Here is a 13,898-nt window from a genome sequence, read left to right as displayed (position 1 = left end):
GTTGGGGTCAGGGCCTGGATCTTTGGCAGTATTTAGGATCGGTGCCTGTATTTTTGGGGATGGTTGGTGGGGTCAGTGCCTGGAGATTTTTGGGCTGTTCAATGGAGTTGGTGCCTGGAGCTTTGGCAGCATTTAGGAATGGTGCCTGCAGTTTTGGGAATGCAAATCCAGGGTTTGGAGATGTTTGATGGGGTCGGGGCCTGGAGCTTTGGCAGTATTTAGGATTGGTGCCTGTGTTTTTTGGGATGTTCAATGTAGTCAGTGCCTGGAGCTTTAGGAATGGTGCCTGCAGTTTTGGGAATGCAAACCCAGGCTTTGGGGATGTTTGATGGGGTCGGTACCCCTTGCTTTAGGGATGGGCTTTGGGGTTGATTCCCAGGATTTTGGGCATGTTTGGCACTCTGGACTTTGGGGATTCCCCGCGGATTCAGTGCCTGGGGGCTTTAAGGATGCGCCTTGGGGTCAGTGCCAGGAATTTATGGATGCTTGCAGGAGTCTGAGGATGCACCTTAAGGCTGTGCTGAGCCTTTGGGGATGCTCAGCAGGGTCAGTCCCTGCAGCTTCGGGAATGTGCCTTGGGATGGTACCCAGGGTTTTGGGATGCTTGGTGAGATTGGTGCCTGGGGTTTTGGGGATACTTCTCTGGGTCAGTACCTGGCTTTGGGGGTGTGCCTTAGGATTGATACCCAGAGCTTTTGTGATGCCCTATGGGGTCAGTCCGGGGGGGCTTTGGAGCTGTTCCCCCAGGACAGCACCTGGCAGGCAGAGCATCCCCAGGAGGCAAACCCGCTCTCCCTCCCCTCCCCGCTCCGCCGGGAAGTTTGGCCGCTCTCTCTCTCTTCTCCATCTCCCAGCCGAGGCCTCTCATGCTCCTCGCAGCTCCTATGATAATGCGGAAAGTTGAACTGGCCCCATTACTGCGCTGCGATGGTTGCGGCGATAAGGGCGCGATAATGGCAGCGATAGCGGCGGCTCGGTAGCCAATGGCTCCGCCGCTGCTGCCATTAACATTCCCCACCACGGCCGGGCTCGGAGCTGCCTATCTGCTCTCCATTTCCACTCCTCCGCTAGATAAGAATGGAAATACTGACTTCATAGCTCACTGATTAAAGTGTCTGGATTTCTTGATAATACACAGATAAATTATGTTTTTCAAAAAGAAGGTAGGGAAGGGAGTGCGAGGGGAGGGAAAAACCTCCAGTCCATTTTTATTTTATTTTTTTTTTCCCTCTTCCTTCCCTCTTTCTGGCGGTGCCCTGGGAGTTGGGTTTTTGCTGCTCCAAAATGCCCTTCCCAGCTGGAAGGCAGAGCCCTGTGAGGTGCCCTCAGGAATGGGGGGAAAAAGGATTTTTGGGGCGTAGGGCAGCCCTGTGCTGGGATGGAGATGCTGTTCCGGCACCCAGGGACCTGCTCCCATCACTTTGCCAGCTGTGCCACGTGCTGATCCTGGTGGTGGCTGGGCCATCTCCAGGTGGGATCTGTCCCCAGCTGGATGCACCAGAGATGCTCGTGAAGCATCTCCATTTCTGTTTCCACCTCCCTGTCTCTGCTGCAGGGTGCTGGATACTTTGGAGCAGCCTCATCGCTCTGCCCTGTCCATACTCAGCTCCTTGGCTTTCCTCACTCATCCCCACTGGAGCAAACAGCTTTGAGACTTCTTAGTTTGGAGAAGGTATCGACCACGAGCCTCTGAGTTTGTTTCATCTAAATATAAAACTAAAGAGCAAACAGTATAAAGTTCATTTTTTAATGTGCTGCCCCATTCCAGTTGGGCTGCTCTCTTTATTTTTTTTAGGGGAACTGTGATAAAAAGCAGAGATAAAGCCAGGACTGTTTTGTGTAGGAGTCGGTATCTGCGTTATCTATCTCCCTTTTTCACTCTCCGGGCAGCTCTGTTGTTTTTCGCTCTTATCTCGCTCCACCAAAATGCCAAGAACAGGAAAAAAAAATTAGAAAAAAGAAAGAGAGAGAGGCAGCACAGGCACGTTTGCACAGAGAGAACTCGGTGTCCACGGAGCAGGGTGGGAGAAGGGCCTGGAGTTGGAGGAAGAGGAGGGTTGAGGTGCTGGGAAGGATTTTGGGAGCAGGGCTGTGCCAGGGACCTCCATGTGCCAGGTTTGGTGCCAGCTGCTCTCAGATTGGCCACCCAACCTGGCTGTGCCCTCTGAGGGTCCTTCCCTGCCCCTGGAGCCCCCACGGTTCCTGCTGGTTGCCCTGGAGTGCTCCAGGTGGCCCTGGGAGCTGGGATTGGGCATCCTGCGGGGCTGGGAGCAGCGGGGACATCCCAGCCACAGCATCTTTGCTGAGGCCCCCTTGTCCCCATCCCTGTCCCCATCCCTCAGGCCCTGTTGTCACGCAGGGCTGTCACAGACTGCAGGGCTCGGGGTGGCACTGAAAACCATCCCTGTTCCCTTTCCATTGCTCTTGGGAGCTGGCAGGACCTGGAGCCGCTTCCCACAGGAGGGGGGATGGCTCCAGCTCAGCATCTCCGGGTAATTTGTCGCTGGATTAGCCCAGAGCTTGACCTCTGTCCTCGCTGTCACCTGGTACTGATGTGCTGGAGTGCTGCCTGAGCATCCCCACCCCCTGCCATTCCCGCCTGGAACATCTTTATTCCAAGTGGGAGAAGAAGTGTCCGAATTGAGGGCTTTTCCCCCAGTTCCACAATTGGCAGGGAGCAGGGGTGGCGTGCTTGGAGCCTGAACTTCCTGCATGGAATTTCCTTTCCGTCTTGTTGCGTATCCAGCTGCTCCCGGAGCTCTCACATCCTGGATCACCATGGGCACCAACACCTCACACCGCTCTTGGATGGGGCTTGGATGGAGACCCCTCCAGTGCCCCCAGGAAGGACTGCTCCTCCTCTGCCGGTCTCAGCTGCCTCAGTTTCCCCGCTGTGGCTCCGTGCGCTCTCCAGGCCACGTTCAGCGCATCCCTTCTCTGGAGCATCCCCATCCATCTGCTGCGCCAGGCACGGCTCCGTTTCGCTCTCTCCTCTCTCCAAATCTATCAGGGCCTTATCGACCCCATCTGAAACCTAAAGTCACTCCATTGTCATTGTCCCCGGATTTCTTCCCCGGCTCCTTCCCCTCCCTCGCGCGCGGCTGATCCGCCGGCCGCTCCTGTTGGGAATGGCGGCCCCCGGAGCGCCCCAATCTCCCGGAATCTCTCGGTGCTTTATCGGCCCATCGGAGCCGGGGCTGGCGGGGCCGGCGCTGGCGCCGCTCGCTGCTGATAAAGTTACAGAGTTCAGGCAGTGATGAATGTTCAGTAACTGCACCCGCCGCGATCCCGCCTGGGCTTGGCAGCGCGAGCAGCTCCGGCTGAAACCAATCCCTCCCCTATCAGCAGCGCTGCTCTTTCTCAGGCTCGGCCTCTCCCCGCTGCTGCTCTTCCCTGGGGGGCTCCCCTGGGGCAGCGCAGCACCCAGGGATGCTCCGGGGGCTCTGTCCCTGGCGGGTGGTTCTGGATTTGGCCCTGGAATGGTTTGGGTTGGGAAGGAGCGTGGAGCTCATCTGGTTCCTGGGCAGGGACCTTCCACCAGACCAGGCTGTGGTGGATGGGGCAGAGCAGCTCCCCAGCAGTCACTGGAGCATCCCATCCCATCCCAGCCTTCCCAACACCTCCAGTCCCGCCCTGTCCTTGTTCCCCTCCTGGAAAAATTAGGCCTAAGTATATTATAAATGTAATCATTATTATAAATGTAACCATTATTATAAATGTAATCATTATTATAAATGTAATCATTATTATAAATGTAACCATTATTATAAACCTAATCATTATTATAAACTTAATAATTATTACAAATACCATCCCCTGAGAAATGGCAGCATCACCCATCCCCTCCATGCCCCCACCATTTCTTATTCCCCCACCCCTTCCTTTATTCCCCTTCCTGGTATAAATTAGGCCTAATAGATTATCAGTATAATAATGCTAATCATTATAAAGCCCCTCATGAGCTGTTGGAGCATCTTCCCATCAAGAATTACAGCATCACCCAGCACCTGTGTCCCCTATTCCCTTCCTGGATAAATTAGGCCTAAATACTAAAATGTAATAAGTCTATAAATTTAATTTATACATTATTATAAATATCCCCCATAAACAATCCCACTATCCCTACCATCTTATAAATTATTACAAGTATCCCCCATCAGCAAGCCCTACCACCTCCTGGATAACCCAGCAATAATTTAATACCAAACCATGATCAATATATTATAAACCCCCCCCCCCCCGCACCTTCTGATCCTCCAGCCATACTTTTTTTTCCTCGTCCTTTTCCCCCAGGGCACCACGGGCAGGGTCAGGGTGAGTTTTATCTGGAGGTGATGGAGAAGGGCCCCAAATTTGAGATAAAGCCCCCTGGGGCCGGCCCCAGCCGCTATCGGCTCCGTGCACGGGGCTGATCTTTCGTGGGGAGATACCCACGGGAAGAGCCTGGCCCGGGATGCTGCAGCCAGGCTGATAGGGGACAGGGCTGATTTGTGCTCCAAAAACCCTTTTCCTCTCAAAAGGACCCCAAATTTAGTGCAGCATCGCCGGGGGGAGATCTCCCGGTGGATCAGTACCGCGCCCACCGCCGGCTCGTTTGTCCCGGCTTGGCATTCCCGATCCGCCGGGAACCGGGGAGCAGCCGAGGTCGTTGGTAAAACAAACATCGGCAGGGCCCAGGGAGGAATTGGGTGAGAAGAGCGGGCGGGTGGCCCATCAGATAGCGGGATTTGCAGCCCGGGTTGTTCTCCGGGTGTTTCTGGCAGCGGGGCGGGCGCGGCACAGCCCCGCCACCGGAGCTGGGGAATCCCGGGATGCTCCAGACCCCACCAGGGCTGCCTGTGCTGAGGGAGCAGCTGGGACTGCCTCCAGGAGCATCTTTCCCTCAGGAATCTTTCCCTGTTCCTGCAGCACTTTGCTCTTGGCTCCATGATTTAGGGGGAAAAGAGGTGATTTAGGGCAGCGAGGAAGCGATGCCTGAGTGGAATTCTCACATTTCCAGCATGAGGTGATGGACGAGTGTCCTGGTGATGCTTTGTGCATCCCAAAACCTGGTTTGGAGCCTTGCCCACTTGCTTTTGGGTTGGTTTTCATTATTATCATCATTATTATTGTTGTTGTTGTTATTATTGTGGTTTTTTAATTGGAAGAGGATGGTGCCAGCGCAGGGATGAGGAGGAGCTGGAAGGATGGAGAAGGGATCCTCCATTATGCTGCTGCCTGGTGGAGTTGGAATGTCCCCCAGGATGCCCTGGCACAGCTGAGATGTCCCCACTGTCCCTCCCAGTGACACCCAGAGCCAAGGCTGAGCTTTGAGGTGCCTGGAGAGAAGGTTTGGGATGAGTGAGTTCACCCAGGCCCAGGCTCTGTCCCTCATTCCCTGACTCCTGGAGCCCTCCCTGGACTCATCCCCTGCCCGATAGGACTTGGAGGAATTTTTATTTTTAGAAATAAGGATTGTGGATTCCCAGAACGGTTTGGGTTGGAAGGACCTTAAAGCTCATCTGCTTCCTCCCCCTCCACGGGCGGGGACACATTCCATTTAGCCCAGGTTGCTCCCAGCCCCATCCAACCTGGCCTTGAACGCTTCCAGAGATGGGAATTGGAAAGGAGTCGGATGGGAAATTTTATTTAAATTCGTATTTAAAAATAAACACTTGGACCTGACAGCAGCACGGAGCGCCAGCCGGCGAAGGCAGGTTGCCACCAGCCTGCACGTGTTCCCGATCCAGGACCTGCTTTCCACCACGGGAACTCCTCCTCCTCTTCCTCCTCCTCCTCCTCCTCCTCCTCCCTGCTCCAGAGCCGGTGGGAAAGTCTGTGGCTGTTGCTATTTTCTATCTGTTATCAAGGCCTCTTATCACTTTGCTCTTGTCTCTGTGCCGGCTCTCCGAGCGCCCAGGGTCTCGCTCTTGGCAGCCTGGAAAAGTCCCCCCCCTCCTCCTTGATTCCCTATATTCTTTTGCCTTTTATTTAATTTACCAGCTAAGCACAAAGAATCAAGAAAAGCTTTATTGTTCCTGCGCTGGGAGAGCCTTAATTGGAGTGCAGTGATCAAATCATTACCTGGATAACGCCGGGCTTCCCTGGGAATGCCGACCCTCGGCCCAGCCCTGCTGACACGGGCACGGCGCCTCAGCTCCCTGCAAGTTTGTACAGTCACTGTCTTTTTTTATTATTATTATTATTTGAGGGGAAAAAAGAAGAAAAAAAGGGGGAAGAAAAAAAGAAATCCTTGCTCGTTATCAATAAAAAAAAGGAGGGAGGGAGAAGAGTTAATCGTCGAAGCGGAGTATCTTGGAAGGGAGCGTTTTTTGGCTCTTCCCCTCTCTGTAAAACCAGCCTCAGTAATTCAGTTTTAAAGCATGAAAAAAGGGAGTTGATGAAATTCCACTATCAGCACTGAACCAATATGCAAAATATCTCGCCGAGAATCAAATAGCTATTATGTTTTCATTTCCATTTCAGCGTATTTGCTTAATGAAGAATAGACAGATCAGGCCAGCCGAGGGAGGCTGTGTGCGGTGATAACTGTGCAGGGCTCCCAGCAATCCCGGGCAAGTGACGCTCCCTCCGCTCCTGCTCCACGCTCCCTCTCCCTCACTCGCCTTTTTTTTTTCCCTTTTTCCCCCTTTTTATGATTTTTTTTTTTCCCAGTGGTTCGTTTAACCCGCGCAGCTGGGAGTGCTGGCAGTGTGTCCCTGGGGGTTGGTGGGCAGTGGGATGCTGCAGTGGGGTTGGGATGCAGCCAAGGACACGGTTCTGGGATGCTGTTGGCCACCCAGCCTCCCCGTGGGCACTGGGTGACGCCGTGGTCCCCAAAACCCTGGGTTTACAGGCTTGGATTTATCTTATTTTTGTTCTATTTTTATTTATATTTATCTGCTTTATTCATCCCCATCTCCCTTGTGCTTGGGAGTGTGACATGGGATGCATCCATGGAATGTGTGAGATTCCAGGATGCTGTTGGCCATCAATTGTCCCTATATCAGGTTTGACATGGTGGATTTATATGGAGCAGCCTCATCTTCCTCGTGGCTGGAACTTGGCGTTTTGGGGTGGGATGTGGGTGGTCCCAGGATGCACCCAGGCATCACAGTGACAAGATTCTGGGCTTGCTGATTCCCCATCATCCCTGTAGGCACTGGGTGTCACCACGGTGGCCAAACCCCAGCTGGATTTAAGTGGAGCATCCCCATCTCCTCCCTGACTGGGGATGGGTGTGGGTCATCCCAGGTGGATCAGGGACCCCAGTGACGTTGGCCCCCCATCATCCCTGTAGGAACTTAGTGACACCACAGCACTCAAACTCCTGTTGCATTTATATGGAGCATCCAGTTGGATTTATGTGGGGCATCCCCATTTCCCTCCTGGCTGGGGATGGGTATTTTGGGGTGGGATTTGGGATGCATCCAAGGACCATGGATGGGATGCTGTTGGCTGCCCATCATCCTGTAGGCCAGGTACCCAAAGCCATCCCCATCCTCCTCCTGCTTCCTGCTCTTCCCAGGCAGGATGTGGGTGGTCTTGGCACCCTTGGGTGGGTGTCCAGTGCCCTCCTGGTCCCACCCATCCCTTCCCAGCCCCATCCACCCCTGCCTGGGCAGGCTGGAGGTGCCAAACCCCGGCGCAGGCGAGCGTCGGGTTAACTTTATCAGAAGCCCAAGAGCCGTGAAGGCGTGAAGGAAGAAATTAGCCTAACAATGTTTCATTTACAGCGGGAGAAACGATTTGTTAGCTGGCGATTGTTTCTGAATATTATCAGAGCCTTTTTAATTGTGCTGGAACTGAAATTAGCAGAATTAGAATAAATTGCCTTCCCTTCTCCGGCAGCCTCTTTATTCACGCTCATTGTTGTGTGCTTTGTATAGATTATGGGCTCTTTGTTCTGCTGCTGTAAATATACATGCCTGGAGTCACGGCGAGCAGCTGAGGTCTGCAGACGGGCTGGCCCCGCTCTGGTCCCCCCGTGGTCCCCCCGTGGTCCCCAGTCCCGGGCCCGGCAGCCCCCGGCGTCGTGTGGCACCAGCCATGTGTGCCACCGGGGCTGGGCCGTGCCTGCCTGGCTGGGGACACGGCTGCGTTGCCATGGAAACGGCCGAGAGGGATGGCAGGGCTGGGGGGTGTCCCCCGTGTGCACCCTGTTTGTCCCCGTGTCCCCCTGCAGTGCCATCCCTGGGGTCTGTGTCCCCTGTCGGATAAGGGGTGGTGGGGACCATTTGTGGGGTCCCTTTTGGGGACAGGTGATCTGCATGCACCCCTCTTGCTGCCAGGCTGATTCCCCACAGTGCCACAGGGAGGGGACACCTGGAGCAAGACATGGCCACTCTGCAAGGGGACAGTGTTCCCCAGGGAGCTGCACTGCAGGGATGGCCACGCAGGGCTTTCCCTTCCTTCCCCGTGGGGCATTTCCTCCCAGCATCCTGGTTCCCAGCTGGGAAATCCCCCTGGCACCTCTTCCCCCCGGCTGTGCCCTCCTCAGCGCCCTGTCCGTGTTCCCACAGGGTCCCTGGCAGCGATGGAGGAAGGCGAGGATGCCCCAGCAGGGGCCAGGAGCCCCTCGGAGAGGGACGGGGCCGCCTCGGACTGCGAGGGCTCGGCCGAGCGCGACACCTGCAGCCCCCCCGGCAGTGAAGGTGAGCCCTGGCTGTCCCTGCTGTCCCCTCCCCATGGGGACAGGCGCTGCCACCAGAGTTAGCTCAGGAAGCAGCCTGGCCACCCCTCGGGGCTGGGGGAGCAGTGACAGCTCTGTGTCCCTGGGGGGGTTCCATCCCTCTGGGCACAGCCCAGCTTGCAAAGTTGTGTCCCTTGGGGTGTAGAGTCACATAGTCAGGGTTTAAAGTGACCTTTCACAGGGATCTAAAGTGACTTTTGGGATATAAAGTGACCCCTTAGGTGTAGAATGACCCTTCCCCTTACCCTGGGGTGCAAAGTCACATTCCCTTAGGGTGCAAAGTGTCCCATCCCAGGGATGCAGGGTGACCTCTCGGGGTGCAAAGTCACATCCTGTACCACACAAAGCTCCTCTCCCCACCCACGATGAAAGTCACGTCCCTTGGGGTGCAAAGTTCCCCCTCCCGAGGGGACAAAGTCACGTCCCTTGGTGTACCAAGTGACTCCCCCGGCGTGCCAAGCAGCCCCAGGGGCCACAGCTGGTGGCCCTGGCCGTGCCAGGGGTGGGCTGGGGGCACGGGGCCGTTGGTGGCACCGTGCTGGCCACGCGGCCGCCAGGCTGCCGCCGTGCCGAGCCGTGCCGTGCCGCGCCCCAAAGGTGGCTGCGGCTCAGGGCCGGGCTGAAACAGTCCCAGATATCCTCCGAGTTCCTTCCTGTGGAGGTGGGGGCAAATCCCAATCAGTTAATGTTTGCAGTGCCCTTTGAGATAACGGCGCCGGGGCAAGGCTGCGCCGCCTCAGCGACACGGCTCCCGGCAAACCCCGCTGCCTCCAGCTGCAGCCGGGGACAAGCGTCCCCAAAAGCAGGGCAGCCAGGCCACGGAGCACCAGGGATCCACAGCAGCTGGGGCAGGGAAGGACCCCGACAGCCGGGATGGGGAAGGGATCCTGGGAGCTGGGGCAGCGAGGGATCCCGATAGTTGACTAGGGAAGGGACCCTGATAACCCCAACAGGATGAGGTAAGGAGAGATCACAAGGCAGGAAAGGGACCCCAATAATGGGGGGCAAGGAAAGGACCTCAGTAGCTGGGGCAGGGAGGGGACCCCAGTATTTGGGGCAGGCCAGGGACCCCAAAGCTGGGGCAGGGAGTGGACCCTAGTTGGAGCAAGGAGAGACCCCGATTTCAGCAAAAGGACCCCAACAGGCAGGACAAGGAAGGGATCCTACAGCAAAGCAGGGCAGGGAGCCTGATAATTGGAACAGGGAGGGGACCTGATAAGTGGAGCAGGGAAGGGACCCCAGTATCTGAGTCAGGGAGGTCTCCCAGGCAAACTTTGCTCGGTGGTGGAAGGAATCAGGGCTCTTATCTGATGGGGGAGCCGGGCTGGGGGCGAGGAGCCGAGCCGGGGCGCGGAGCTGCACCTGGCACTGGCCTGCCTCGATAAAGAGGTGATAGCAGAGATAAGGCCCAGCAGCAATAACGGCCACTAAAGCTTTCAGCGCGATGGATAAAAATCGATATGCCAGGCACTTTGATTTATAGCCAAAAATAATAGGACTTTTATACCCGGTGATTGATTTATTTGATGTTAATCATTGCGCTTATCACCTGTATTAATAATCTCCAATGGCGGTGACGTCACCCCTGGGCGGCCGCGGTGGCGCCGATCGATTGGGCTCCGCTGCTCGATCCGCCCGGGACGCCAAGGCAAACATGTACTTTGGGCACTAATCTGCCACACTGTCATATGCAGATTGCCTTTATCAGCCCATCTCCAGCAGCAGTTAATGGAGAAAATAATTGTTATCAAGTTGCTATGAATACGCCGCAAATAGAGCCGTGAGGGGAGCGGGGCTCGGCCCGCCGGCGTGGCGTGGCACGGCTGTGCCAGGGGTGTGGGGTGGGGTGCAGGGGCTTGGCTGGGCTGGTGGGGCGTTCCCAGGGGGATGTGGATCACATCCCCACCCCGGTGTCGCTGCTCTGGTGGTCCCAGCCCCTGTGGAATGCTGCCTCTGGAATGCCCTGCTCCTGACCTGCTGCCTTCCCCTCCTGCTGCAGAGTCCAGAGATGCTCTGGAGAGCCCCAAGGAGCCAGAGAAGCCTGATCCTGGAGAAAACCCCCAGGAGCCAGACACCTGGAATGGGCCAGGTGAGTCTCTGCTGTGGGGGCATCCTCTCCATCCCAGTGTCCTGACTGGATGTGCTGGAGCAGCCCTCCAGCATTCACCCCCTCCTGCAAGCACCAGTATGAGAGCAGGACTGGGAGCTGGGCAGGCTGCAAACCCCAGAACTCCTGCTGGAGGGGAGGTGTGAGGTGATGGTTGTCATCCCTGACAGCTCCAGGGTGCTGTTGGGATGGTAAAACCATGGATTTTGGAGCAGCAGGGATGCCATCCCCACAGCTGGCATCACACTCCCTGGCACTGGCAGGGTTTGGCCCGTCTTGTGTCACACCAGAGCACTTCACCAACATCCTGACAACCACAAGAGCGACGCTGGGGTGGTTTGGTGATGGTTATCAAAACCCCAAGGAGCAAATTCAGCCTCTATCTCCCCCTGGTATCTCCAAGCCAGGGCCGTGGGCACCGGGGCACCAGCGAGGCCAGGCTGGCCCTGTGGGCAGCCCCAGCCCTATCAGCCACTATCTCCAAAGCCACGGGGTTACAGATGGGTGCCACACGGATTCACAGAATCACGGAATGCCTGGGGCACGGGGGGAGCTCTGGAGATCATCCAGCCCAAGGCAGGGACACCTGGAGCAGGAGACACATCCAGGTGGGTTTGGGATGGCTCCAGACAGGAGACCCCACACCCCTGGGCAGCTGTGCCACCCTCCATGGGTAGTTCTTCCTCATGTTGAGGTGGAACTTCCCAAGGTTTAGTTTGTCCATCACTCCTCGTTTGGGTTGGGTTGTTCTGTTGGGAACAGCTCCTGGCAGGTGGATGGGGATGGCACCAGGGGGACCTGGCACCCCCAGGGGTGAATGTGCCACATTTCAGGCCATGCTGCCCACAGCCTGCTCCTCCCTTTGGGGGCAGCGCTGGGCAGTGTGACCCCGCTAAGGACAGCCATGGCCCTTTGGGGACGGACGCAGCGGGCAGGCCCCGCTGTGTCCCCAAGGCCAGCAGGCTGCGGTGCCCCCGGAGCCTGGGAAGCGGTGCCTGCCAGCACACGTGCTCCTGCAGCTGCCCAGGTCCCCAGGGAGCCCCGCTCCCTCCCCTTCCTGCCGACCCCGCTGATATCCCGGCCCTTCCTGCGTGCCGGCCAGGAAGGAGCTGCGAGGCCACCCCCGGCTCCTCCTTATCTGCTCCCAGCCCTTTGCCCCAGCGCTCCGGGACCCCAGGGCAGGGTGGGAGTGGGCTGCAGCTCCCACCCCACAGATCCCCCCATTCCCTGTGGGGTCACTGCACCCCACTCATCCCAAAGCTCCCGAGAGGATCCTGGCTGAGGCCGTGCCTCCCCTTCCCCCTCGCCTCTGGGGGAGCGGGGTTATTTGCATTCTTTATGTAAAAGAGATTTTATTATCGGGGCCCGGCAGCCCCTCTGCGTTCTGGTAATTGCCGTGGTGTGATGCCGATGCGGCTGGAGCTGCCGGGGTCCGGCGATGCCGCGCCGATAGGGCGTTCCTCCCGCGCCAACCGCCGCCACGGCCCCGGCTATCAGGGGCTCTGCAGGCTCGCCACTTATCAGGGATGGAGCTGGCGAAAAGGGAAGCTGGGAGCTGCCTGAATTTTCTGCTTTATCTGGCGGGATCCGCCGGGTGTCAGCCGTGGAGGATGCGCCGTGCCCGGGGGGGTTCTGTTCTTGGCTCCCCGGGAGCTTTGGGGGGTCACTGGGTCACCCCCGCTCTGGGATGGTGTTCCCAGAGGTCATCCCGCTGTTCCAGAGGGGATGTGGCATGCTGGACCTCACCCTGGGGTTGCCTGGAGGGAGAAGGAAGGTTTTGGTTAGCTTTGAAGTGACCTTGTTCCCTGGAGGGGGTTGAGGCTTGTCCGGCTGATGGGCAAGTTCCCAGGAGCTGGAGGCTGAAATCCCAAATTTAGGAGTGTTTACAGATGTGCCACCCTTCATCCAGAGTGCTGGGACAGCCTGGCTCTGTTCTGCTTGCCCGTGGGATCATGGGTGGAGCGTGGCCATGCCCTGTGCTCCCTCCATCCTCTGCCGGGGCTGGAGGCAGGATGTTCATCCTTCCCAGACTGCTCCAAACCATCCCAAATTCCCCCAAACCTCTCCCCACAGCCCCAGGGGATGGAGCCCCCCTCCATCCGTGCCTCAGGTTTCCATCTTTCTCACTCGTTTTGGTTTGCCCTGGACAAGGGTGGGTAGCAGAGAATTTTGGGAGCAGCCTCCGGCTCCCATGCCAGGGCTGCCCCATCCCTGCCCAGCCAACCTCAGCAATTCCAGCCAGCTTTCCCAGAGGATAAGAGGAAAATCTCTGACAAATTTCCCATGGAGCCAGGGCAGGAATGCAGCAGAGAAGAGCCCTGCTGAGGGACAGGCTGCTCAGCTCGTGATGAGCCAGCAGAGAATTCCCACTGGGAGCTGCTGGGAATCCTGGATTCTTCCCTTTCCACCAGGTAGGATGGAGCTTTTTGCTTTTTGTCCTTGTGGGAACACCACAGGCAGGGGCAGGATTGGAGGAGCTGTGACTAAACCCATTCTTTTGCATTATCCCACCCAGCCATGTCCCACCTGGGAATTCCCAGGGAATTCTTCACCCCCTTCCCTGCACCAGCATCGCTGTTTGCAGCTCCACCTTGCTGAGCCCCAAGCTGCTGTCTTGCCTGTTTGGGCTTTATTTAATAACTAATTCCTAATTATGAAATGTGAATTTAATATTAATATCTCCTCTGGGCAGTAGTGATGGCTCTGGGTCGATTACAGAGCTCAGGCTCCTCTCCTGATCCCCCAAACCCCTCATCTCCCATCCTCCATATCAGGATGGCACAGAGCAACTCCTCTTTTCTTTTTTTTTTTGGTGCATCTAATTAAAACTCCCAAGTCCTTTTTTTCCCCCCCTTTTCCTCCCAGCTCCCCCTTCCCTTCAGTTGTGTTTATCTCCCTCTTCAATAATCTCTGGCTGCCCAGGGTTTGTCTGGAAACCTCAGGGTTCATTATCGGGGCGAGCAGGGCACAATGGGGGGGACGGCTGGTCCGGGGGGGGCAGGGCCCATCCCTCCCCCTCCACCCTGGTATGTGTGGGTGGGAAAAATCATCCCAGCAATTCCCTGTTATCGCTGGGAGCAGAGCAGCAGGGAGCTGTGTCTGTGGGAGACTGCGGGGGGA

The 13,898-nt window shown here is 56.9% G+C and overlaps 1 protein-coding gene across 1 annotated transcript in view; it reads left to right on the top strand.

Annotated features, from left to right (window-relative positions):
- ZFPM1 (zinc finger protein, FOG family member 1) overlaps nt 1–13,898 on the top strand; it is a 35,155-nt gene that overhangs the window by 6,621 nt on the left and 14,636 nt on the right. Inside the window, exons 2-3 of the mRNA XM_064386825.1 lie at nt 8,502–8,633; nt 10,671–10,760. Coding sequence (XP_064242895.1) covers nt 8,502–8,633; nt 10,671–10,760 — 222 coding nt within the window. The remainder of the gene's footprint in view (nt 1–8,501; nt 8,634–10,670; nt 10,761–13,898) is intronic.

The sequence above is a fragment of the Passer domesticus genome, chromosome 12 (genome assembly GCF_036417665.1).
Source record: "Passer domesticus isolate bPasDom1 chromosome 12, bPasDom1.hap1, whole genome shotgun sequence".
NCBI lineage: Eukaryota > Metazoa > Chordata > Aves > Passeriformes > Passeridae > Passer > Passer domesticus.
Note: the sequence above shows the minus strand (reverse complement) of the source record. Positions and strands in the feature narration are given on the sequence as shown.